General features: G+C 36.0%; 1 protein-coding gene across 2 annotated transcripts in view; it reads left to right on the forward strand.

Annotated features, from left to right (window-relative positions):
- The window catches only part of CENPE (centromere protein E), an 84891-nt gene that overhangs the window by 42112 nt on the left and 15329 nt on the right, over nucleotides 1–27450 (forward strand). The window contains exons 25-43 of one of the 2 annotated variants that reach the window (XM_044912655.1): nucleotides 1737–1940; nucleotides 3577–3735; nucleotides 6183–6473; nucleotides 6599–6757; nucleotides 7777–8067; nucleotides 9332–9562; nucleotides 9713–9871; nucleotides 10464–10751; nucleotides 11177–11464; nucleotides 12010–12168; nucleotides 13351–13509; nucleotides 14368–14637; nucleotides 15250–15408; nucleotides 15589–15879; nucleotides 17127–17231; nucleotides 19495–19713; nucleotides 21656–21853; nucleotides 22565–22768; nucleotides 26387–26605. In XM_044912655.1, the coding sequence (XP_044768590.1) occupies nucleotides 1737–1940; nucleotides 3577–3735; nucleotides 6183–6473; nucleotides 6599–6757; nucleotides 7777–8067; nucleotides 9332–9562; nucleotides 9713–9871; nucleotides 10464–10751; nucleotides 11177–11464; nucleotides 12010–12168; nucleotides 13351–13509; nucleotides 14368–14637; nucleotides 15250–15408; nucleotides 15589–15879; nucleotides 17127–17231; nucleotides 19495–19713; nucleotides 21656–21853; nucleotides 22565–22768; nucleotides 26387–26605 (4053 nt within the window). The remainder of the gene's footprint in view (nucleotides 1–1736; nucleotides 1941–3576; nucleotides 3736–6182; nucleotides 6474–6598; nucleotides 6758–7776; nucleotides 8068–9331; nucleotides 9563–9712; nucleotides 9872–10463; nucleotides 10752–11176; nucleotides 11465–12009; nucleotides 12169–13350; nucleotides 13510–14367; nucleotides 14638–15249; nucleotides 15409–15588; nucleotides 15880–17126; nucleotides 17232–19494; nucleotides 19714–21655; nucleotides 21854–22564; nucleotides 22769–26386; nucleotides 26606–27450) is intronic. The other variant, XM_044912656.1, reaches the window with a different exon arrangement.

Here is a 27450-nt window from a genome sequence, read left to right on the forward strand (position 1 = left end):
AATCCAGGTCTCCTACTCCTCCGCCATCTTGCTCCTCCCCCTCAGAGTGCCCACTTTAAATCCTGCTTGATGTTTCTCTCTCTAGAAATGCAGTTTCTCTAGTGTGTCTCAACACAAATTTTAAACAATGATTAGTAAACCTATCTCATATAAAGGACACAATTCTTTTTCTTTATTTAATAATAAGATATGTTAGATATTATTCATGGTAGCTGAAATACTTTCTAGGCTGGGTTCATTTCTGAAATGTCCCTTGCGTATTCTCACATACCTTGTCTCAGCCTGCTTTGTCTTTGTGTACATTGCTATGTTTAGGAGCACAGATACGAGATTCTGAAGTATAGTATCTGACAAACTAGTCCCAATGACTATCTGTTCCTTACCTTAAGTTCTCATGTAGTTAGCCGTGTGTTTGCCATTGTCAGAAACTCATGCATACTGCCAACAGTAAGAGAATAGTTAAAGTATGGTTTGTCCAAACCCACTCTAGAGAATTGAGCAACTACTAAAAATTATAAGTTGAAGATTATGTAACAGCATGGGAAAATGCATGTGATCCAAATGGAAAAGAGCAAAACTGAATTCTGTATATATTAATCTTAATTACTGTGTTCAAGAAAAATTTTTTCAAGAACAGACTCTGAAAGGAAATAGTCTAGAATTCTAGTAGTGGGTTGTGTGAAGCTGGTGACATTGGATGGTTTTTTTTTCTCTATTTTTCAATTTTTTTCTAATGTAATTGTAGTTTATTATTAAAACTTTTTTTAAAGCTTTATTTATTTGAGAGAGAGAGCAGGGGGAGGGGCAGAGGGAGAGGAAAAGAGAATCTCAAGCTGACTCCCCACTGAACACAGTGCCTGACACAGAGCTAGATCTCACAACCCTGAGATCATAACCCAAGCCAAAATCAAGAGTCAGATGCTTAACTCACTATTATTATCCCTATTATTAAAACTTTTTAAAACATATATAGCCGCTATGGAGCTGTATTTCCTGGATGTGTATGGTTACATAGTGATACCCTAATTTCATACCAATGATTGTAATGTTAGTCTTTGTCTCACTTTCTTAAGGAGTACACATGTTAGGGTACCTTTGCTTAAGACTTGTTTATGGATAAATGAATTTATATAACATGCTTTTCTTAAGCAGTGTATAAAAAGTATATATTTTTAAAAGGTGGATTATACTACTATAATATGAAATCTATTTTTATCAAAGTTATTTTGCCCTCTCGTATGATAAAACTCCAACCTTTTGTGAATATGACTGCTTCTGAAAGTAATGATTTGTTGGGAGTGGGGGATAGAGAATCATTTCCAGCTTTTGATGGAAAGAAAGTGATGGAGTTCAAGGTGGCTTATTCTTTCATAAAATTAGGTTGACCCATCATCATACATGAAGATAATTGTTAATTAGCTACAGCTGTCCAGGTAGTTCTTATCCATGAACAAGAGTATGCTGAAGGGCACAAACTCTGGAGCCAGACCTCTTGGCTTCAAAACCTGAGTGACCTTGGGCAAGTGACCTATCATCCTCTCTCGGATTCAATTTCCTCATCTGTCAAATGGAAATAATACTAGTACCTATCTCATAAGGTTAGAGTGAAGATTAAATGTGTCAATATATGAAAATAGTGCCTGGTAAATAATAAGTAATGTAAGTTTTGGCAATTTTTATTATTATTAAAATTGTTATTAACTGAGAAATTCTTCTTTAATCTATTTATATTTTAGATGGTTGACACAGATAAAAAACAGAATTTGAAAGCCAAAAATATTCAAACACTGATTGCGAATGTTGAAGATAATGAGCTAACTGAGCAACAGAGAAAGATATTTTCTTTAATACAGGAGAAAAATGAACTGCAACAAATGTTGGAGAGTATTACAGCAGAAAAGGAACAATTACAGACTGACCTAAGGGAAAATATTGAAATGGTAGGATTTAGCACTGTATACTTAGCAGGATGTTTTTGTCTTGTATGTTCTGGATTTTTACAACTATACTGAGGCATAATTTACATGTGAGAAATGTATCTGTTGCAAGTGTATAGTCTGATGACTTTTGACAAACATCTCTACTTGTGTACCCTCCACCCCAGTCAAGATATAGAACATTTGCCTCACCCTACAGAGTTCTCTTGTGCCTTGGCCCAGTCAGTTCTAATCTCACTCTCTACTCCATATAATCACTGTCCTAATGGTTTTTAAGCATAGGTCACTTTGTCTCTTCTAGAACTCCATACAAATAGAATCATACAGCATGTACTCTTTTGTACCTTACTTTTTTACATTCCTCTTTATTGCTGGGTAGTGTTCCATGTATGAATAGGCCACAAGTTGTTTTGCCTTTCTCCTGTTGATGGAAACTTGAGTTCTCTCCAGTGTTTGGCGATTTTGAGTGAAGCTGCTGTAAACATTCTTACACAAAACTTTTTATGAACATTTTTTTTTTAATTTCTCTGGGGTATCTAAATGTAATAGCAGGGTCATAGCAAATTACTAGACTGATTTCCAAAGTAGTTGTACCATTTTACATTCCCATAAGCAAATTAAGAGAATTCTGATGGCTCCACATCCTCACCAATGCTTCCTATTATTGGTGTTTTCAATTTTAGCCATCCTATTGGGTATGTACCTCATTGTTTTCATTTGCCTTTCCTTAATGATTAAGGATATTGATCATCTTTTCATATGCTTATTGGCCATTGCATATCTTTCTATAAATCATCTGTTCTCTCAGTGATGTGTTGCAGATTTTAGTGTACAGGTTTTGTCCATATTTTGTTAAATTTGTTCCTAAATTCTCTTTTATTTATTCTGTTATAATTTTTAAACTTCATTTTTAATTATTTGTTGTTAATGTTTGCCATATTGTCAAATCTACTTTAGTCTTTGTTACTGTATTTGGAACAATATAATATGTATAGATTGAAATTCACATTTTTAGAAGTTTGCTGTGGATTTCAGGAGAACCTGACCTTTTGTGTAATTTTCCATATTTCTTGGGATTGTCTGTTTAGTCAAAAGAGCTAAGTTTAAATAAGAATACAGATAAAAGTCATAGTCTGTTCTTGGTCTCATATTTGCAATGTTTTTATGGTCATGATACTTGAGAATGTCACTGTTTAAGCTTATAACTAGGGTTAGCCCGAGTCATGCTAGCAAAGGATAGCTGCCATTTTGAGCTTGTTGTTGACTGGTGCCCTAAATCATAACCATTCTAGCATATGAAAAGCCCATAACTGTAGTCTTGTCATCAGTCCATGAAAGCTTAGAAACAGTCTCCTTTGGCTTAAGGGTAGAAAATGGGCAAACCTCTCAAGACAGAATACCAAATCCAGTTCTAATTTTCATGATAGGAATATAAGTGGAGCAATAAAAAAACAGCATAAAATGCAGATGCTTGGCATCTATATGATTAAATTAAAGACTTTTTTTTTTTAAGGTAGTCTTTTCCAATAGAATTTGCCATGATTTCTTCATTTTTAGGCTGAAGTAAATGCTGATTTTTACCTGATTTTATAAATGTAAGGTAATACTGATTTTAATCTCAACTTTTTTTTAATTCTAGACTATTGAAAACCAAGAAGAATTAAGAATTCTTGGAGATGAACTCAAAAAGCAACAAGAGATCATTGTACAAGAAAAGAACCACACCATAAAGAAAGAGGAAGAGCTTTCTAGGACCTATGAGAAATTAGCAGAAGTTGAAGAAAAGCTAAAGGAAAAGGTGAATTTTTAAAGTTACCTTCCTAGCCATATTATATTTCCTGACTAAGCTTTTTTAATACATTTTGATTGCTATAGAGCTAAGTTCTAGAAATAGCATGTATCTCCCAAATGAACACATTTTAATGCTAATTATTTATGTGGACAGTTTCAACTCATACCTATATCTTAACCAACACTCTTTGTGAGGATTATATTACCCTAATCTTTAGATGAGAGAGAAGGCTTTGATTCATCTAAATTATCATGTAATATATTCATTCATCAGATACTTATTGGGAACTCCCCATAGCCCAGATGCTCTTCTGGGTCTTGAGATCCATTAGTCAATAACACAAAGATCCTGCCTTTATAAAGATATAGTAGTGATTCTTTAAAATGTAAGGTTTATGACTGTTACCATCTCTTAGACATTTACAGTTTCCTGACTCATTTCTTTTATGGAAGTAAGGTGTTGTTGTAATATTTGTATAAGAGCCAAGATTCTTGTAATAATTGTATTACCCAAGTAATTCTAAAATGTACCCACTGAGGTCTTTCTATTTACTCTAAGGACAGTGCCACATGCATTATAAATAATATATTGTGATTTCCATTGCGCTTCTGTGAAATGTTTTTCTCTGAATATATATTCTCTTAATTCTCCTCTCTTTCACTATAACCTAATTAAATTTACTAAAACCTGATGTCTGTTTCATACTCATCCTAAAGAAGTGAAATTAATAGGCTTAAGTAAAAGTTAACGCCTTAGTATTGAGCACTGGGTATTATATAAGATTGATGAATCACTGACCTCTACCTCTGAAACTAATAATACATTATTTGTTAATAAACTGAATTGAAAAAAAATAAAGAGATAGACTTATACATATTTATTAACTTTAAAAAAAGTTAATATCTCACTAAAAATAACAACTCAGGAAACAACACATGTTGGCAAGGATGCAGAGAAAGGGGAACCCTCTTACACTGTTGGTGGAAATGCAAATTGGTGCAGCCACTCTGGAAAACAGTATGGAGGTTCCTGAAAAAGTTAAAAATAGAGCTACCCTACAACCTGGCAATAAAACTACTGGGTATTTATCCAAAGGATACCAACAGTGATTCGAAGGGGCACATTCACTCCAGTGTGTATAGCAGCAATGTGCACAATAGCCACAATATGGGAAGAGCCCAGATGTCTACCGACAGATGAATGGATAGAGAAGATGTGGTATATATATATTTACAATGAAATATGACTCGGCCATCAAAAAAAATGAAATCTTACCATTTGCAATGATGTGGATGGAGCTAGAAGTTATTATGCTAAGCGAAACAAGTCAGAGAAAGACAAATACCATATGATTGCACTCACAGGTGGAATTTAAGAAACAAAACAGATGAACATAAGGAAAGGAAAGGAAAAATAAGACGAAAACAGGGAGGGAGGCAAAACATAAGAAATTCTTAACTATAGGAAACAAACTGAGGTTGCTGGAGGGGAGGTGGGTAGAGGGATGGGGTAACTGGGTGATGGGCATTGGGGAGGGCACTTGAAGTAATGAGCCCTGGGTGTTATATGCAACGGATAAATCACTAAATTCTACCTCTGAAACTAATAATACACTATATGTTAATTAAATTGAATTTAAATAAGTTTAATTTAAAAAAAAGTTAATGCCTCAGTGTTTTTTGGGCCACCCCATAAGGACCTTATTAGAAGTAAAAATAGAGTATCCAAAAGTTTTTAAGAGATGAGGAATTATAGTTATTTGGCAACTATACCTTTAAATTTAATTAGTCTCTTTTCAAGTTTTTCTCATTTTCACTTTTCCTCCTTGATTAACCTACTGACACTGTATTAGTTTCCTAGACCCTCTGTATCAAATTACCATAAACTTGGTGGCTAAAGAACAACAGAAATTTATTGTCAGATTTCTGGATTGTAGAGGTCCAAAATCAAGTTGCTGGCAATACCATACTCCTCTGAAGGCTCTAGGGAAGAATCTTGTGTCTAATAACTATCCTTGGCTCCCAGCTCTGCTTGGTGTCCTGGGCTTATAGCTCTATCACTCTTATCTCTGCCTCCATCTTCACAGGACTTTCTCTGTGTCGCTGTGTGTCCTTTTTTGCCTCTTATAAGGACACTCTCATTGCATTTAGGGCCCATCCTAATCCAATAGGATTTCTTCTCAATCCTTAATTAATTACATGTGCAAAAACCATACTTCCAAGTAAGGTCATATTCTGAAGTTCTGAATCGACTTGAATTTTGGGTAGGACACTATTCAACCTACTACAGTCACTATGCTTAGAAGGATACTTTACTTTTAAAGCTCTTGTCTGTTTACATTGGGAGTGTAGGCAGGGCTGTGATAATGATTATTTCCGTTCAGCAAAGTACATTTTACATGAGATTTTAAGAGTATATAGGCAAAATGGTAATTAAAAATTTTATTTCTTAAGAACCAACAACTACAGGAAAAACAGCTACAACTTCTTAGTGTACAAGAAGAAATGAATGAGATGCAGGAAAAGATGAATGAAATAGAGAATTTGAAGAATGAATTAAGGAACCAAGAATTAACATTAGAACGTATAGAAATGGAGAGGCTAGAGTTGGCTCAGAAGCTCCATGAAAATTATGAGGAAATGAAATCCATAACCAAAGAAAGAAATGATCTAAAGGAATTACAGGAATCATTTGAAATAGAGAGAGAGAAGCTTAAAGGATACATAAAAGAAATCGAAGTTAGAGTAAGTTATTACCCTTTTCTTTCATCTATTAAATGTTTCTTTAAAACAGAGCCAATTGGAAAAGGGGGAGGCAATGTTAGGATGATGTGGTTATAATATTCTTTAAATTCCACTTGCTAATAAAGGGTCTAGAAACAAAAGAAGAACTAAAAATTACTCGCGTTCATCTTAAAGAACAAGAAGAAACTATTGATGAACTAAGAAAAAACATTTCTGAGAAGACAGCTCAAATAATAAATATTCAGAAGGACTTAGAAAAATCCAATATTGAATTACAAGAAAAGGTTTGTCTCTTCTCTCCTTTGTCCCTTCTTCTTTTCTTTTTTATTTCAAGGAAAGATGAGTAATAAGTAGTGACTGTGTTAATAGTTCATTCATTTATTGGATACTATTTGTTGAGTCTGTAATGTGGCAGGCAGAGTCCTGGGTTATAGAAATAAAATGGGAACAAGGTGAACAAAATTTATATGATCATAGAGCTTACTCTAGTGGAAAGAGGTAACTGGTAAATAAGCAAACAAATGAATAAGATAATTTGAGATAATGGCAAGTGCTATAGAGAAAATGAAACATTGGGATAACTGAACCAACCTGTGTTAAAGGCCACTGTGCAAGCCATTGAAACTAGATATGATTAAGACATTGTTCTCTCCCCCCCGAGTATGGGCATATAAAATAATCCCTCAATTCCAGTAGGAAAAATGCAGAAATATGATATGCAAAGTTACATGGAACAACTAATGACCATAGGAAAGGGGAATCAATCTGTAAACATAAAAAAATTGAGACGTAACATTGGCGCTCATCTGAGAATTAGGGACCATTCGTTTATTGAGATATAATCTGCTCAATGATGATTTTTCTCCTGTGGCATTTGGGAACTAGTATAGAAATGAAGAAGTGTGCAACTGACTAGATTAACAGTGTGTTAGTCAAGTATAAGAATTGATTCACTTTGGATGTAAGCTGGAGCAAAAGAAAATTATGGCAGAATATGACCAGCAGAATATGACCAGCAGAATATGACCAGCAGAAAAGTCATGAATAGCTTTGGTAGGAATCAAGAGAAAATGAATAAATTGGAGTTCATGATCCACAGTAGGCTGTGGGTTCAGGATCACTTTTATTTCTGTGGATAATATCCTCATCTTTTCCCTTTAAAAAATTATGATAATACAGCAGCAACTCTTTCTGCCCATGGGTCCTGTCCCCACGCTTTAATAAAATCACCTTTTGGCACACAAAAAAAATTTATGGTAATAATCTCCAGATAGTAACCTTGGTATTTTATGCATATCACAAGATCCCAGTGCTTCATGAGGAACAGGAGCTAGTGCCTAATGTGAAAGAAGTCAGTGATACTCAGGGAACAATGGATGAAGTGGAGCTATTGGAAAAGCAATCCAAAACCAAGGATTCAGTGACACTGGCACGCATAGAAATAGAAAGGCTCGAGTTGACTGAAAAACTTCCAGAAAGTCATAAAGAAACAAAATCTCTAACTGAGGAAAGAGACAAGCTTCAGACAATACAAGAAGCAGTTCAGGTTGGACAAGACCAGCTGCAAGAAGACATTAGAGAAACGTTGGCTGAAGTAAGTTTCATCCTTTCCTTCCATTTAATAAGTGTTTTATAAGAAGTCTTTGGAAAAGGAAGCACTTGTGTTGTAGTTATAATGTTACTATTATGTTTTCTTTAAATGTCTCTTAATTATGAAGTGATTGGAAACAGAACTAAAAAATATAAATACTAAAAACTGTTGAAATTGAGAGAAATGCTTCAGAGAAGACAGTGGTCTTCTTAAATATTTAAAAATGATTTAGAAAAAGCAATGCTAAAGTACAGGAAAGGATAAAGCCAGAAAAACCATTTTCTTTCCTTCTTTAAATCTATTCCTATAGCATCTCATAAGGCACTTCCTCAGTACCTGAGACTGAAATCTGAGAATCACCTTTCCCAGTATCCTTTCCTCCCACTCACTCTATAATCCAAGCACCAAACCTTGTTGATTTTAAGAGGGGTGTATGTGTGTGCGTGCACGCGCGCGTATGTGTGTGTGAAATCTTCCATCTTTTCTCCCCACATTGCCAACACCTTAATCCAAGCCACTGTTATTTCTGTTCCTGGCTTTCTGTGGTAGCCTCCTTATTGGTCTCCCCATAGTCATTCCTCTACTTTTGTAATTCATTCCCCATTCTGAACCCAAGTAATCTTTTCTTCTTAAAACCCTTTAATAGTTTATTGCTACTCTTGAACTAAAGACTGGAATCCCTCACAGGGCCTCTGAGGCCCTGCGTCCCATTCCTTGCTGGTCTCCAGCCTTATTTCTGCTCACTCTTAGCCCTGCTCATGATGCTCCAGCATTGTGCTTCATCTCATGGCTTTCAGATGTTCTGGTCTCCCTGCCTGCATCATTTCCATATGCCCTTGCCTAACTAGTGCTCTCATCCTTCAGTTCTCAACTGAAGCTTTCCATCCCCCAGGAAGCCTTTCCTAACCACTCAGGGTAAGTTAGGTTTGCCACATACCCTGCAGGAACCCAGAACCTCTGTTTGGTAAGATTTGGCATAATGTCTATCTTTCCCTCTAAAGTGCAAGTCTCAGGAGGGCAAAGATCATGTAAGTCTCATTTACTATTGTATCTCCAGCCTCTAATAGGATAGTAACAACACAATGAACCCTCAGGAAATAAATGTTCAATACCTGAGTAATGACGAGTGGGAGATTGGAAAGAGTGCTCTGTAATGAGCCACTGAATCCTGACTTAATCGTTTTAGAAAATGTCCTGATTTCTTTTCCCCTAGAATAATATAAAGGATCTTTGGCTGTCAACTCTATTGTTTTAGGATTCTCTTAAGATCCAGGAGCCTCAAGATCAACAAGATCAGACCTTCAATGTGAAAGAAAAGGACGATGAGGCTGAGGAAATCCTGAGCAAGCTGGAGCAACCGCAGGAGCCGCTCGAAGCCGGAGAGGCAGCACTGCCACGAGTGGGCATGGAAAGGCTCAAGATGGCTGAGAGGCTGCGAGAAGTTCCTCAGTCTGAAACTCACCAACTCAAAGAGAACTTGAGAGAAATGACAGCTAAGGTAGGTTTCATCCTTTCCCCGTGTGCTTTTTTTATTATTATTTTATAAGCAGATATTTTTGTAAAAATTAAATCTTTGGGAAAAGGAGTTAGAGTATAATGGTTATAATGTTTCTATAAATTTCTCAACAATTTCCTCTAATAATTAAAGCACCTGGAAACCGAAGAGGAACTGAAAGTTGCTCGTTGTCACCTGAAAGAACAGGAGGAAACTATTGATAAGCTGAGAGTGAATCTTTCAGAGAGGGAAACTGAACTCTCCAGCCTTCGAAAGGAATTAGAAACAACCAATGATGAATTACAGAAAAAGGTAAATTGGGGGTGAAGGACATGTAGGAGAAAACCTGAGGGAGCGGGGTGCCTGGGTGGCTCAGTCGGTTAAGCGTCTGCCTTCGGCTCAGGTCATGATCCCAGGGTCCTGGGATCAAGCCCCGCATTGGGCTCCCTGCTTGGTGGGAAGCCTGCTTCTCCCTCTCCCACTACCCCCTGCTTGTGTTGTCTCTCTCCCTGTCTCTCTCTGTGTCAAAAAAATAAATAAAATCTTTAAAAAAAAAAAAAACCTAAGGGAGCTAGCTAACTGAACTATAGAAACTAATTTTGCATACTAGATTGTTATGCAGAACATCCTGGGTGTTTTTCCTTTAAAAACAAAAACAGATCAGTTGGTTAAGCATCTGCTTTCAACTCAGGTCATGATCTCAGTGTCCTGGGATCAAGTTCTGCACTCAGCAGGAAGCCTGCTTCTCCCTCTCCCTCTACCCTTTCCCCCCCCCATCCTCTTGCTATCTCTTTCTCTCTGTCAAATAAAATCTCTAAAAAAAAAAAAAAAAACAGATCTATATATAAACACACACATTTTACATGTATGTATATTTTGGCTGTTAACTTATTATTATTTTAAGATCCAAGAGCGTCATGAGAAACACGAACAATTTATTAGCACCAAAGAAATCATTGAGACTCAGGAAAAAATGAGTGAACTGGAGCAATTAAAGGAGCAACTCAAAGTCAAAGATTCATCATTACAAAATATAGAAAATGAGAGGCTCAAGTTGACCGAGAAACTTCAGGAAAGTCAAGACAAAATAAAAATTATAATGAAGGAAAGAGATGAGCTGAAAAGGGTGCAGAAAGTTCTTCAAATGGAGAGAGACCAACTCAAAGAAAACATTAAAGAAACTGTAGCTGAAGTAAGTTTCCTTCTAATTTTTTTTAGCTACAAAAATAATGTTAAGGTAGTTAAATTCACTGTTGTTTTATTAATTTTTATCCAATCAGAAAGGGACTGAAAATCAAACAGGAACTAAAAACTACTTATGTTCTTTTGAAGGAGCACCAACAAACCATTAGTACAAGGAATATTTCAAAGAAGACAGACCAAGAAGCAAATATTGAGAGAGATGTAGAAAACTCAGATGCTGAATCACAAGAAAAGGTAGGTCTTATTTTGTTAAGTTGGAAAATGACATCTGATTATTATGTTGCTCATTTCCCTGTGGAAGAAAATAGTATATACATTAGATAAAATGTAAAGATGACTGACTTAATTTAGAAACAATTCCTCTTTTTCCTACAAATTTCTGCCTTTGTCCTAACTTGTTTTATTTTTTCTCAGATTCAAGAACTTCAGGAAGAAGAATATCAGCTTCTTAAGATGAAAGCTGTCAGTGAGACTCAGGAGAAAATATGTGACATGGAATACTTCAGGAACCAGTTTGAGGCCCAAAAGTCAACTTTGAAAAATAAAGAAATGGAGAATGTGAGGTTAACTCAGAGACTTCACAAAAACCCTGAAGAAATGAGATCTGTTACAAAAGAAAGAGATGATCTTAGGAGTGTAGAGGAGACTCTCAAAGTACAGAGAGACCAGCTCGAGGAAAACCTGAAAGAAACTGTAATTAGAGTGAATTACCCTCTTTCCCCCATCCAGTAAACATGACATTGTGTCCTAAAAGAACCATGGGCTATCAATAGGATTGGTGGGAGTGTAAAATTGCTCCAACCTTGAGGAAGTTTGGAGGGGGAATATTTGGTACTATCTTTCAAATATTTCAATAAGTTTATTCATTGAGCCCAAAAGTCCAGTCTTAGCTATACATCCTGTACACATTAACACAATTGTGCAAAGCAAACAAAAAAATAGGGAAAATGCTAAATGTCCATTAGCAGGGGACTGGTTAATTAAGTGCTACACATTCAGACCATAGAATACTAGGCCACCAGTAAAGAAGGATGTAGTGCCATGGTGCTGATTTGGAAGTATCCTATTAGGAAAGGGGGTAAGTTGTGGAGTAACATATCTAGCATGTATTGACATTTAAGACAAACTTAGAGGATGAGGTCTAACGGGGGCGGGGGCATAATTACCTCTTACCCTCTGCCTTTCTACACGCAGTTTGAATTTTGTCACTCTGAATATATCATTTTCCTTTTTCTAATTATAAATAGGAGCTGGAAAAACAAGAGGAACTAAGAATTGCTTATGTGCATGTGAAAGAGCACCAGGAAACTATTGATAAACTCAAGGGCCTTGTTTCTGAGAAGACAGATGAAATATCAAATATGCAAATGGATTTAGAAAACTCAAATGCTACCTTAAAAGCACAGGTATTTTTTTTTTTTTTGCGAGTTTGAATTAGGTCTTTTGTGTAATGAAACAGGATATGAATTAGCCTGAAATTGAAGACAAAGATTTGCCTACTTAATTTTGAAAGTATTATTTAGCATTTTTTTTCAATATTTATCTATATCTTAATTTGTTGTATGATTATCTCAAGATCCAAGAACATCAGGAGAAAGAACATCAACTTCTGAAGGTAAAAAATGATCTCAGAGAAAGTATGTATCAAACAGAGCAATTGAAGAAGCAATTAGAGGCCCAGAATTCAACCCTGGAAAGTGTAGAAACTGAGAAGTTAAAGTTGAGTCAGAAACTTCATGAAAACCTTGAAGAAATAAAATGTGTTACTGAGGAAAGAGATGGCCTCAGAAGTGCAGAGGGAACCCTTAAAATGGAGAGAGACCAGCTCAGGGAAAGCCTCAGAGAAAAAGAAGCTAAAGTAAGTCACTCTTCCTATACTAGTGAGTAAACGTGATGTTTTCCTGACAGCAGTGAGCCATTCTTTGACATAAGTGGCAGTGTTGGTGTGAGTGAACTGATACAGACTTTCAGGCAGGTAATTTGATATTGTTCTAAAAATGTCAAATTCTGTAACCAGTATTTTTTTTGTAGACTTCATCCAACATGTATATTTATATACGTACACAAACACACATACACCACAAGGTTGTTCATTGTAACAATTTGTAATAAAAAGTGGGAAACAATCTAAATGTCCATGAGAAGGAAACTGGGTAAATATGAGCGATATATCAGAATACTATACAACACATAGAAAGAAAGAAGAAAGAAAGAAAGAAGTGAGGGAGGGAGGGAGGAAGGAAGGAAAGAAAGAAAAAGAAAGAAAGAAAGAGAGAGAAAGAGAAAGAAAAGAAGAAATAGATTTGAATGTCCTAATTTGGAAGCCCAAATCACTCTTAGAAGAAAAAGCAAGCTGTAGAATAGTATATGGATCATGTGTTTGCCTCTCAAAGGTAGGAGTAGGTTGTGGAGAGGTGAGGACAGGGAAAGGGAGGCAGGGAAAGCTTATAACTTCCTAACAACAAAGATGTAGAATAAGAAGTTATAGTTTTATTATTTATCCTAAGGAAATAAATCACTTTCAGAAAAAAAAATACTAGTTAATATTAAGCTGTGTCACCATTCTTAAAATTTCTCTAATGATAAAGGAGCTGGAAAAACAAGAGGAACTAAGAATTGCTTACATGCATGTGAAAGAGCACCAGGAAACTATTGATAAACTCAGAGGCCTTGTTTCTGAGAAGACAGATGAAATATCAAATATGCAGATGGATTTAGAAAATTCAAACGCTGAATTACAAGAAAAGGTATGGAGAATATGCTTGGTTTGGATATTTGATTTATTTGTGTGTAAGCTCCTTTGGGGATGTAAAATGGTTTAGCCACATTGGAAAACATCTTGGCAGTTTTACTAGTGCTGAACATACACCTGCCTGTGGCTCAGCATTTCTGTTCCTTGAGTATGTACCTAAGAGGAAAAAATGCATACTTCCACATAAAGTTATGTACAAGAATGCTCATAACAGTTCTATAATCATAACAGCAAAAAATGGAAAACAAGTAAAATGTCTATCTATAGGAGAATGGATAAATACATTGTGATTTATAAGTTCAAAAACAGGCAAGACTCATCTAGGATGAAAAAGTTCAGAATAGTGTTTAGCTCTAGGAGGGGGGGCATACAGGAACATTGGGGGTGCTAGACATGTTTTAAATTTTAGTCTGGGTTATAATTATATAGATGTATACCTACATCAAGAATAATTAAGCTATACACTTAAGATTAATGTACTTATATATGTTATACCCCAAAAGAAAATAAATTTTGTGTGAAATTTTGCAGAATATTAATGAGCAACATAGGAAGACTGTTGTCTTAATCAATTTAGAAACTATCCTTCCCTTAAAAACTGTCTTATTCCTGGGCGCCTGGGTGGCTCAGTTGGTTAAGCGACTGCCTTCGGCTCAGGTCATGATCCTGGAGTCCCGGGATCGAGTCCCGCATCAGGCTCCCTGCTCGGCGGGGAGTCTGCTTCTCCCTCTGACCCTCCTCCCTCTCATGCTCTCTGTCTCTCATTCTCTCTCTCTCAAATAAATAAATAAAATCTTTAAAAAAAAAAAAAAACTGTCTTATTCCTAACACGTTATTTTATGATTATCTTAAGATTCAACAACTTAAGGCAAATGAACATCAGCTTTTTAAGTTAAAAGAAGATGTCAGTGAGTCACAGAAAAAAATGTCTGAAATAGAGCGATTGAAGAAACAATTCAAGGCCCAAAGTTTAACTCTGGATAAAATAGAAATGGAGAATTTAAATTTGGCTCAGAAGCTTCATGAAAACCTTGAAGAAATGAAATCTGTAATGAAAGAAAGAGATAATCTGAAATTGGAGAGAGACCAGCTCCAGGCAAACCTACAGGAAACCAAAGCTAGAGTGAGTTGTGCTCTTTCTACCTATCCAGTAAATGTGTTAATACCAGAAGCTTCCTTCTTATAATACTGTTGGTGAAAATGTAAATGTCACAACCTTTTAGGGAGACAGTTTGACACTGCTTTATTAAAGATTTGTCAGCATATATATCTGCTACAGCGATTCCACCTGTAGTAATTTATCCTACCAATACATTCACACATTTGGACAGAAATACAGCTGCATTCACTGCAACATTGTTACTGCTGACAAAAATCTAGAAGTAATCCAAGTGTCTACCAATAAGGCACTGGCTAAGTAGGGTACATCTGTATAATGGATTACTAAACTTGAGAATGGGCCCTTTTTATGTGTTACTGATTTAGAATAATCCCCAAGTGGTATGAGAGGGAGGAAAGCAGTGGCAGAGATCACCAAGCAGCCCAACAAGGATGGGGGAGGCTAGGGACAGGGACTTTAGTTAATATCCTTCTGTACGGTTCTAATCTGGGGGCAGTGTGCTGGTTGTTTTGAACTATGAACATGCGTTTTTTAAGATTTTGTTAAACTGATTCATCATTAAGGAAAGGTAATGTGCCTTGATATCATGATATTTCTCAATTTCTTCTAATAAAGGATTTGGAGACACAACAGGAACTAAAAATTGCTCACATGCATTTGAAAGAACACCAAGAAACTATTGATAAATTCAGAGAGAGAGTTTCAGAAAAGACAGCTCAGATTTCAAATATTCAAAAGGATTTAAATAAATCTAAAGATGAATTACAGAAAAAGGTATGTGTTGTTTTGTTCTTTGGGGAGTAACTGTCCAAAATCATTTGTGGAATGAGAAAAAATATGGATACAGATATATAAAGATAGAGATATAGATGTATGTATATAGCCAGTAGACACTGTTTTCCTTCCTTGAAGGAATTCTGTTTGCATTCTAACTTGTTTTATAATTATCTCAAGATACAAGAACTTCAGAAAAAAGAGCTTCGACTTCTTAAAATGAAAGAAGATGTCAATAAAACTCATAAAAATATAAACAAAATGGAACAATTGAAGCAGCAATTTGAGGCCCAAAATTTATCTATGCAAACTGTGGAAATGGATAACTTACACTTGACTAAGAAACTTCATAAAAGCCTTGAAGAAATAAGAATTTTAGCTAAAGAAAGAGATGAGCTAAGAAAGATAAAAGAGTCTCTCAAAATGGAAAGAGACCAATTCAGGGAAACCTTAAGAGAAATGATAGCTAGAGTGAGTTCAGAATCTTCCCTTATTTAGTAACTGTCTATAAGAATCAAGCTTTTTTGGAAAGGGGAATAATTTGGTTTTGTTGTTGTTGTGGGGTTTTTGGGTTTGCTTGGTTTCTTTTGTTTTGCAGGGAGGGGATTTGTGGGGTTTTTTTTTTTTTTTTCTCTTTTTGGAAATTTCTACGAACAGTAAAGGATGATGGGAAAAGTATTACTATAATTTTTCACACAAATAGAAGATACAGTTTTAAAAGAAGCCAAAATATTTTTCAGAAAATAACATTTTAATTACTTATTTTTAAGAAAAGATTTGTTACATAAAGCAGACCATTTTCTTTCATGTAATTTTTAAAAGGCTTTTTTAAACCAGGAAATGGCATTATCCTCATAGAAAAACATTTGAAGGACTAGATTTCTCTGCGTCCCCATGACGGAGTTTTAGGCCTGCTCTCTTCTCAGCGGCCATACACACAGGGGAAGGAACTTCAGGCAGTGTGACTGTCTTTACATGTTCAGAATCACGTCTTAAAAAACTCAGTTGAACCCTCTAGAAAATAACATAAAATTCAGACAAATAAGAAATTGTATAAAATCTAGAAAAATCTTTTTTTTATTCTCATAATTCAACAAGAGTAGAAGACTGAATCATTTGCAGTATCAATAGAAACATGTACACTTGGGAACCATCCTTATGTGGACCCTAATGAAATTCATAAAGAAATTTAACTCATTCAACAAATATTTATTAGTCATTCTTCTAAGTACTGTAGTGAATAAATGGGAGAAAACGTTTTGTTTTATACTTCTAATCAAAAAGTACAAAATGTAACAGGATACACATTTTGTGTTCCAAGGTGCTGGGAAGAGTATGAATAGAGATATTTCAGGTGGTTTTGCTAGTGTACTATTTGGCAGCAATTCAGAGACTAATTCTGACTCAGAAACTTAGAATCGTAAGAATCAGATGTAAACTAATATCTAGTTTTCAACTCTGACAGTTACAGGAATAAATCCCATCTCAAAAAATATGTGGTTCTTCCACATTTTTTCTCAATGAGTTGAGGCCATTCACTACAATACTTAATGGTACTGTTAATCATTTTCTGGCCATTTTTAACTTCGTTTTTGAGTTACAAGCTTATAATTCCATTATTGAAATGATGTGAAAAAATGTAATTGGAAAAGCGTAAGGACATTATATGTGAACGTAGTTATAGTTGAAGCCTTGTTTATTTCTTTGTACCAACATAGGACCAACAGAACCATAAAGGGGTAGTAAAATACGAAAAACAGTCACAATGTAATGAAAGACACCACCTCACAGAAAGCCTGAGAGAAAAGTGCTCTAGGATAAAAGTAAGTGCCCTATGTTAAAATTACAAATGAATATTGGTACTCCTCCAAAGGCCTAAATGGAATCCAAGGAACGTCTGTGGAATGAATAAATAGATAATGCTCAATGTTTTTTTAAAATTTTATTAATCTAGTATAGGTGTGCCTGTGTGTCCATATGTACATACATAAACACACAAAACAGTGGGGGGGGGTTGTGATTTTAAGGCCCCACTGGAAAGGTGGGATTTGAGTAAATACCTGAAAGAGGTAAAGGATTAAGCCATATAGCTGGCTGAGGGAAGAACAGGATGAGAAGAAAAAATAGCGAGTACAAAGCTCCTGAGGCAGAAGACTGCCTGGTGGGTTCCAGGAGCATCAAGAAGGGGGAAAGCTAATAAGAAATCAGGTCAGAGAGCTCATAGGGAAGACACAAGCTGTGGGGCCTTAAAAGATCTTTGGGTTTTAGTCTGAGTGAAATGGAGATCTATTGGAGGGTTTTGACCATGAGAGAGACGTGATCTGACTTACATTTTAAAGGGATGACTCTGATTGTTGTGTTGAAAATGGACAGAGTGGAAGCAGGAAGAACATTTGAGAGACTAAGTTCAATAATCCAGGCCAGGATGATGGTGGCTCAGCCTAAAGAAGTGTCAGTGGAAGCAGTGGGAAATATTTGGATTCTGAATATATGCTGAGGGAAAAGGCCAGCACGATTAATTGTCACTGCTCTCCAAATGCAAGATCCCTAAAGACTTTTTGTGTGTGTTTTTATGTCACTTAGCACATTCCTATCAGAATATGTTTTAAAAGTACAAATGAGTGACTACACAGTGCTGTTCCATATCATAATGTGATTCATACTAAGACCAAAGGCAAGAATCCCCTTTCCAACATCCCAGATGAATGAATAGCTAGCTTTTCCTTAAGTTATTAAAAAGGAAGCTCATTATTGTCAGCAGCCCCTTGTTCTATTATTTAGCACCCTGAATTAAACATGTTATTTCTTATATGATTAGCAATTTGAACTACTGTGTTCCTCCACCTGTACTTTGACCGGTGTGTCCCCTGTGTGGCCTCTAGTCATTTGAGCTCAGAGGCCAGGCTTATTGAGTGTCTGCCAAATGCACTAATATACCGGATGCTTTGCTTATTGCCCCATTTACAAACGAGGCTTGAAGAGGAAGTTTAATAGGTGCCCAAGGTCACATGGCTGGTAGAATCAGGATTTGAAATCGGGTATAAGTTTAAAACTTGTATATGGAAACATTTTTTGCAAATATAATTTTATTTCCCTTAAGCCATAATGTCTGTATATATTTTACAGATTACATAGATAGAGATACACTATAATATTTACTTTCCCCTAGAAAACTTTGTGTCAATCATCATTGTGTAGTTGGGAAAATGGCTCAATGATTTCCTAGTCAGGAAGTAGCAGAGATAGAACCTGAACTCTAACTCTGATAAAAAGTTAGAAAACTCAGATTCTAGGCAGATAAATAGAAATGTGTAAAGAGGCTTCACCAAGCTGGCAAATAGCTAGCTTGATTCTTCGTCACTTGTTTGACCTGCAAACTCACATTGCCTACTGTAAACATGAGCCAGCATTCAGTCTTGAACTATAACACGTACTAGATTGAATTCCCTCATATTTATCCTCACTCTTTGTAGATGGTCATTTAATTCATGAATGCTCAGAAAAGTAAAAGAAAATGTATCAAAATGATAACCGTGGTTGTTTCTGGTTTTCTTTGTTACATTTGTTTAAATTTTTAAAATTTTCACAGTAATTAAATATTATTTCTATAATCCAAAATCAACAATAAGAGTTTCCTTTTTTAAAAAACATAAAGGTCTTAATTTGTTTCTGTAATACAGAAAATGTTAAAGCATAAATTTGGTTACAATTTTAGGGCAAGGATCATAGGGGAAGAGAGGAAAAAATGAAAGAAGATGAAACCAGAGAGGGAGACAAACCATAAGAGACTCCTAATGATAGGGAACAAACTGAGGGTTGCTGGAGGGGAGGGGGTGGAAGGATGGGGTAACTGGATGATGGACAATGGAGAAGGTATGTGTTGTAATGAGCACTGGGTATTATATAAGACTGATGAATCACCTGTACCCCTGAAACAAATAATACATTATATGTTAATTAATTGAATTTACATTTAAAAGTAAAATAAATTTAAAAATTAAAAGAAAAAAACAATTCTAGGTCAAGGACTATTTGTTGTTAAATCAGGATGAATTGTTAAACTGAATGATTTCTAATTTTCCTTAGGAGCTTCTGAAGAGATACTCAGAGATGTATAATCATTATGAGTGCTTAAATAGACTATCCCTTGACTTGGAGAAAGAAGTTGAAACCCAAAAAGACCTTTCAGTTAGAGTAAAAGCAAACCTCTCACTTCCATATCCACAAATCAAACAAATTCAAAAACTTCTCACTGCAAACCAAAGATGTTCAATGGAATTCCACAGAGTCATGAAGAAACTTCAGGTACTACCTTTTTTAGTAATATCTTTGTAAATATTGGTATAAATTTTAGTTTTAACATCAGTACATTTAAGTCCTACTTTGGGAGTTAGCATATTTGCTATTTAGTATATTTACTGCTGAATTAAAGACTATGTGCATCTCAGAATAGTATGTGCAGGATCCACTGTGCCTCTAGGACCTGTTCATTCAACAAAACTTGAGCTCTGCCTGTGAGCCTAGATACCATCATGGTGCTTTAGAGACAGATAGGAATAATATCTCAGAAATCTCCTAGTCTAGCACATGAGGCAAACATATAAGCAGCTAGTAAGTGTAGTGACAGAAGCACGTGCAGGTTGTATGACAAACCAGATAAAGAATTACAGAAAATGGGATCACAGTAGAAGCTGGACTGAAGCAATAATGCTCAGAGTTCATTTTGCAGATGATGGGGAGCCACGGGGCCGTTATTTTTAAGTGGTAGCAGTAGCATGATCAGATTACCATTTTAGCTACTTCACCGTAGAAAAGCGATGAGTTTATGGCAGAGAGAGGAGACAAGAGGCAGTTATAGTGGTCCAGGTTAGATATTACAGGTGACCGTACTACTAGAAAAGGATTCATAGGGACAGGGAGGATAAAAGAAATTAAATATTCAGCAGCTTAAAATAGTAGATTCACATGATTGATAGTGAGGTAAGGAGGGAGATGCTTAGATTGAGTGCCAGAATTTGGGCGTAGCCAGGTTTGTGGAGAGTGGTACCATTAACTGACAAAAAAGAAAGAGGAGCAAGGCAGGCAAGGCAGGAGAAGCGATCAGGTGTTTAGTTTGAGATGTTTTGAGGTAGAAATACCCATGATGGAGCATTCAAGAAGAAAAACAAGTAGGCACTTATATGAGTCTGGCGTTTGTCTGGAGACAAGTCAGGACTAAAGATAAAGGTTTGGAATTCATCAGCATATACATGCTAGATAATACATGTGTGAGTAAGGTCACCCAGAAAGCATAATAGAAAAATAAGAGCCTTAGGATAAGATAAGAACTCTGGAAAAGATAAATTTTCAAGAGGCCGTAGCAGAAAAGAGAGCAACAAATGGGTTTGAGCTTGGAAATGGCAAAGAGACAGGAGAAAATCAAGCAAAAGTGCTATTGCTCAAGTCAGTGGAGGACAGCATGTCAAAGACGAAATGGTCAAGAGTGGCAGATACTTCAGACAGCCAGAATATGAATTGAAGAGATGCCCTCAATTCGTTGATAATAGAGCTTATTGTTGACCTTTGTCAGAGCAGTTTTAATTGAGTGGTTAGGGAAGAGCCAGATTATAAGAGGTTAAGGAGTGGTGGGAGATTGAGGAAGTAGGGAGTTGGTGTCTGTCTTTTCTAGGTAGATTGCATCTCAGGCCCTGATATTCTGACTGGCAATCAGATATCCAGAATTTATCCAGGAGGTCCATGGAACATATGGCATTCAAATTATTGTCACCTTGATGCCAAACATCTAACTACATGTGAGAAGTAAATCTTGAGGCTGGTATACCCACACTGGTTACCCAACAAAGGTAGGCAGGAGAGGGATGTTGAAAATGAACCTCAGGCGTCTAGCTGGGATACCTGCATGATTGGTGACACAGTTAACCAAAAAGTGAGCAGAAGAGAAAGGTGAGTTTATAGGGAAAGAGATTATGTTCCATTTTAACAGTGAATCAGAAGTAATTGTAGGACATCCATGAGGTGTAGCCAGTAGGGAATCCGAAATAAGGAACTTGAAGTCTGGAAGTTATTCTCCCAAGATACTGAGAGGAAAAAATTGGGGATAGAGAGAGGCTCTTTCCTTCTTCCTCACTTACCAGAGGATATAGATAAACAAGATATGCCATCCCACCTCTTTGTCTTGAGGGTTTAAAATTTCCTCTAAATGTGATAAAAGGTTCATTTCCCAATTTGTTTAATGTTTTTCTACAAGTATGTGTTAAGCCATGTTACAAAGATAAAGGAAGAACAACATGAATCCATCAATAAATTTGAAGTAGTTTTTATTGATGAAGTGGAAAAGCAAAATGAACTGCTAATTAAAATACAGCAGCTTCAACAAGATTATGATGTACCATCCAGAGAATTCACAGACCTCAAATTGAGCAAGAATATGGATCTACATATTGAGGTATAGTTTATTTTAAATGGTTTAATTAGATTTTAAGCCTTTTTCTTATATAGAGTAGGTACTTTTACATGTGCTGAGAGCCATTTTCATTTTCCAGAAATTAAAAATAGGTTGCAGGGTGACCGCTGGCCAGATGTGAAGAGTGCCACGTAATGGACTAGCCAGCAGCTTTTCAGGACTCCACAGATACAGAAAAATAGATTTAGTCCCAATAAGTGGGAATTCATAGAACCCCAGAATAAGTTTCCGAATGCTTTCTAAAACGTCCTAGATCTGCAGCTGGGAGTCAGGAACAATGTTATTACAACAACTCCTCATGGAGTGTCTTGCTCTCACCCAGCAGTGTGAGGCTGGCATCCAGTTCCCAACGTGCATGTAAAGCCTGGGTGCACAGAAAAGCTACATGCAGCAGCACTGCGTATGTGTGATTAGTAGTCACAGATAGTTTTGGTGGTTTTTAATTCTAACAGGCAGAATTTGTAGACATTCCTTACATAGCTTATACTGCCAGGTTTTTATTATTCAAATAACTAGAACAAAGTTTTGAATTAGAATTATATTTCTAATACAACTAAAATAAATTAGAATTGTGTTTATTTCAAAATACTCAAAATATTAAGAATGAGAGTTTAGTAAGGTGTTTCCCCCTTATGTATGATATTTAGATAAAAACTCAATGTTCAGGCGATTGAATACTTATTTTTCAAACAGGAAATTCTCAAAGATCTTTCAGAAAATGACTTCCACTGCATAAAGACTGAATTTCAGCAAGTGCTAAGTAATAGGAAAGAAATGACCCAGTTTTTGGAAGAATGGTTGAATACTCATTTTGATATAGAAAATCTTAAAAATGGCATCCAGAAAGAAAATGATAAGATTTGTCAAGTGAATAACTTCTATAATAACAAAATAATTGTAAGTAGTGATTTTTGTGTGTGTGCTACCTCATTCTTCTTGTTGTTTGCTCTAATTTTTCTACCTTTTTCTTAAAAAAAAGACTTAGAGCAACTTAATCTTAGATATGCGTCTTTGTATATACTTTATCTTTTTGTTTGAAAAAAATTGGGGGAAAAATTTGGGTAAAACATGTTCTTCCTCTAACGTGTTATGTGTGCTTCCTTAAGATAATTAAAAATAGGGCACCTGGGTGGCTCAGTTGGTTAAGCGACTGCCTTCGGCTCAGGTCATGATCCTGGAGTCCCGGGATCAAGTCCCGCGTCGGGCTCCCTGCTCAGCAGGGAGTCTGCTTCTCCCTCTGACCCTCCCCTCTCTCATGCTCTCTCTATCTCATTCTCTCAAATAAATGAATAAAATCTTTAAAAAAAGATAATTAGGGCGCCTGGGTGGCTCAGTTGGTTAAGCAACTGCCTTCAGTTCAGGTCATGATCCTGGAGTCCCGGGATCGAGTCCCGCATCGGGCTCCCTGCTCGGCAGGGAGTCTGCTCCTCCCTCTCATGCTCTCTGTCTCTCATTCTCTCTGTCTCAAATAAATAAATAAAATCTTTAAAAAAAAAAAAAATAAAAATAAAAAAAGATAATTAAAAATATTCACTTACACTTGTAAAGAAGATAAAATCTTGGGGTGTAATAATCAATTTCCCCTTAGGGAATCTTGAATGCTCTTTCCTTTCTCACTTCTCCCTGCTTCTGGAGGATTTGAGCCTTTCCCCCAAGTAGCCTCAGACAGAGTGAGACGAGCCTGTCAGGGCTACAGGCAGCAGCTGTGGCCATGCCATACACAAGCCTGTCCAGCGACTTCACTGAGATGTGCTTTTCTTCTTGGTGGTATCACTGCTTATGCACCCATCCTTCAACTCTGAGGTTCAGAGATGTGATGTATAGCATTGTTCCCAAAGTGACTGGCTCCAGTGTACAGATTCACAAGAACCAACATGGCTTAAGACAAGCTTGTTAATTTGTTTTACTTTCCACTGATCAGAATATTCATTCTGCTCTCTGAAGTAATCCCTGTCTCATATACCTAGTAAAATATACAGTAGTCAGAAAGTTGCTTGTTGTATATGCAGCTGGAGCAAAGGGAGCTAGCTTAATATTAGAGCTTCTAGTAAACATCAAGACAGTATGGTCCTGGCACAAAAACAGACACATAGATCAATGGAACAGAATAGAGAGCCCAGAAATGGACCCTCAACTCTATGGTCAACTAATCTTCGACAAAGCAGGAAAGAATATCCAGTGGAAAAAAAGACAGTCTGTTCAACAAATGGTGTTGGGAAATTTGGACAGCCACATGCAGAATGAAACTGAACCATTTCCTTATACCACACACAAAGTAGACTCAAAATGGATGAAAGACCTAAATGTGAGACAGGAACCCATCAATATCCTTGAGGAGAACACAGGCAGCAAGCTCTTCGACTTCAGCCACAGCAACTTCTTCCTAGAAACATCGCCAAAGGCAAGGGAAGCAAGGGCAAAAATGAACTATTGGGACTTCATCAAGATGAAAAGCTTTTGCAAAGCAAAGGAAACAGTCAACAAAACCAAAAGACAACCGACAGAATGGGAGAAGATATTTGCAAATGACATATCAGATAAAGGGCCAGTATCCAATCAGGGAAATCCAAATCAAAACCTCAATGAGATACCACCTCACACCAGTCAGAATGGCTAAAATTAACAAGTCAGGAAACAACAGATGTTGGTGGGGATGCAGAGAAAGGGGAACGCTTCTACACTGGTGATGCAAGCTGGTGCAGCCACTCTGGAAAATGCGAGCTGGTGCAGCCACTCTGGAAAACAGTATGGAGGTTCCTCAAAAAGTTGAAAATAGAGCTACCCTACGACCCAGCAATTGCACTACTGGGTATTTACCCCAAAGATACAAATGTAGTGATCCGAAGGGGCACATGCACCCCAATGTTTATAGCAGCAATGTCCACAATAGCCAAACTATGGAAAGAGCCTAGATGTCCATCAACAAATGAATGGATAAAGAAGATGTGGTACACACACACACACACACACACACACACACAGGAATATTATGCAGCCATCAAAAATGAAATCTTGCCATTTGCAACGACATGGATGGAACTAGAGGGTATTATGCTAAGTGAAATAAGTCAATCAGAGAAAAACAAGTATCATATGATCTCACTGATATGAGGATTTTGAGAAACAAGACAGAGGATCATAGGGGAAGGGAGGGAAAAATGAAACAAGATGAAACCAGAGAGGGAGAAAAACCATGAGAGACTCTTAATCTCAGGAAACAAACTGAGGGTTGCTGGAGTGGAGTGGGGTGGGAGGGATGGGGTGGCTGGGTGATGGACATTGGGGAGGATATGTACTATGGGGAGCACTGTGAATTGTGTAAGACTGTTGAATCTCAGATCTGTACCCCTGAAACAAATAATACATTATATGTTAATTAAAAAAAAAGAGCTTCTAAAATTGGTTTCATATTTCATATGTTTGGGTAGATCCTTTTTGACACTTTAATTTCATCTGAAAACTATACTTAAATCACACTGAAATGTAGATAATATTTTTTAAAATATATTTTCCTGTGGATATTCCCATTTGTTGAATACCTCAAGCTAGCAAAATAGTAAATGAGCTTGCTTCAAAAAAAAAAAAAAGTCCACAATCAACAGAGGAAAATCATAAAACCAACATTTGAATAAGATAATCCCCATAAAATTCAGTGTTTTTCTTGTAATTTTGAGGACCTACTTGTGAGTAGAAAGTAGGGATTTCTACTGTGTGGATGAGCAGAGATATATGGCTTCTTCCAGCACCTTGAAAATAGGAATTGATAACTTTATACGGTATGAGGTCAGTAGTGCAGAACCAAGGAGAGCCCAGAATGCCAGCAATAACACAACTAATTTAGCGTCCAAGTCTGATAGAAGTGCCTTAAAGATATAGGTAAAACCAATAAGGCATTAATGATGAAAGCAAAAAGTACATCCTTAAGAATTAGGAAGTAAAAAGATAATATGAATAATTTCAGAGTTAGCCTTCAGTGTAAAGGAGGGTAGTGATTGAGTGTTATTCCCTGCACAGAAATACAAGATTTTCAGATTAATTACCAAAAATCAGTGAATTCTTTTCCCTATAAACACTGAGGTTTGAAATGAAACAGGAAAATAGATTGCTGTTAAGTTTACTGGATTTGCTCTGCCATTACGTGTCAGTTAATGTTTGTATATGACATTATAAATGTCATAACATACATAGTGACTTTAACCTGCCCAGTTCTGCAGATTTCCGCTTCGTATGTTAGCACTGATCCAATAAAGTGAGATTTATCATCTTGCAAATCAATACAAATCCTCTCCAGTCCTTATTCTTCTTTTAGTCTCATCATCAACATCCAGCATCTTCTGAAATTTCAGGAACTGATGCCAACCACAAAGAATGTTCACATTCTTTTAAATTACTGTTCTAGGATGTTCTAAATAATGAATTTCAGCATATGCCTTGTCCTAGAATTCTAGTAGTTTTCATAGTAGTTTTCATATGTAATTCATTTTAGAGTTATAATGGTGTTTTACTATTCAATAGGCTATAATGAATGAATCTACAGAGTTTGAGGAAAGAAATGCTACCATAGCCAGAGAATGGGAACATGACCTGAAATCAGTGAAAGAGAAAAATGAACAACTATTTAAAAACTACCAAACTTTGAAGATCTCCCTGACATCTGGTATCCTTGTTGATTCTGCTACAGAAAACAATAAGAACCTTCATGTTACATCAAGAGCCACAAAACTAACGACAGAGGTATGTGATTTCTTAGAAGATGTTTTTTAATTTGCAAATTGATCAGTTAAAGATGCATTTTATATAACATTTAGAGCAAAATTATAGTATCAAATGTATTAGAGAACATGGACCATGTTTGTGTGTGTGATGGGCTTTTTTGAATTTAGTTCTACTGTGGCTATCACTCAAATAACTACAGAACTATATATATTATATGAGATCTTCCCTTTAAATTATAAAAGAGAAGTAACTCATAGCTTAATTTGATTAAGATACATATACTGTATAAAGTGCTATTACTGTACATTATAAATTTCTTCAATCGTAACTTTTTATTGAACGATAATCTGTGTCTATTTATAGAACTAGCTTAGAGGGAAAGGGCAATTCAGATTTTCTCTAATTATCATCAAAGTCTTTAATATTGGTTAATGTTATATCAAAATTAAAATGGAAGAGGCTAAAAATATAACAAATATCTTTATGCATATTAACCTGTATCCAAGAATCAATATGTTATTTGAATGATTCAGTTATTTTATTAACTAGCCTTACTTGGGAATTGTGAAGCAAATATGCTATTTTATTTTGTTAGCTCACAAAATGACTTAGTGAAGAACCCAAGAGTAAATTACAATTTATCATTTTTACCAAAATAAATACTTAAAACATCAACCACTAGTTTAATAATCAATTACCAATGGAAACTAGAAGATCACTAGTACAGTTTATTGATTTGCTAATCCCTACAGACCTCAATAGCTGGTGGAGACAAAAATAGCAGAAATACTAAACCCATCTACCGAAGCAATAAAGAAGCAGAAGGAAATTCCATCTTTAGTAATCCCAGGAAATACCCTATC

The sequence above is a fragment of the Neomonachus schauinslandi genome, chromosome 2 (assembly GCF_002201575.2).
Source record: "Neomonachus schauinslandi chromosome 2, ASM220157v2, whole genome shotgun sequence".
NCBI lineage: Eukaryota > Metazoa > Chordata > Mammalia > Carnivora > Phocidae > Neomonachus > Neomonachus schauinslandi.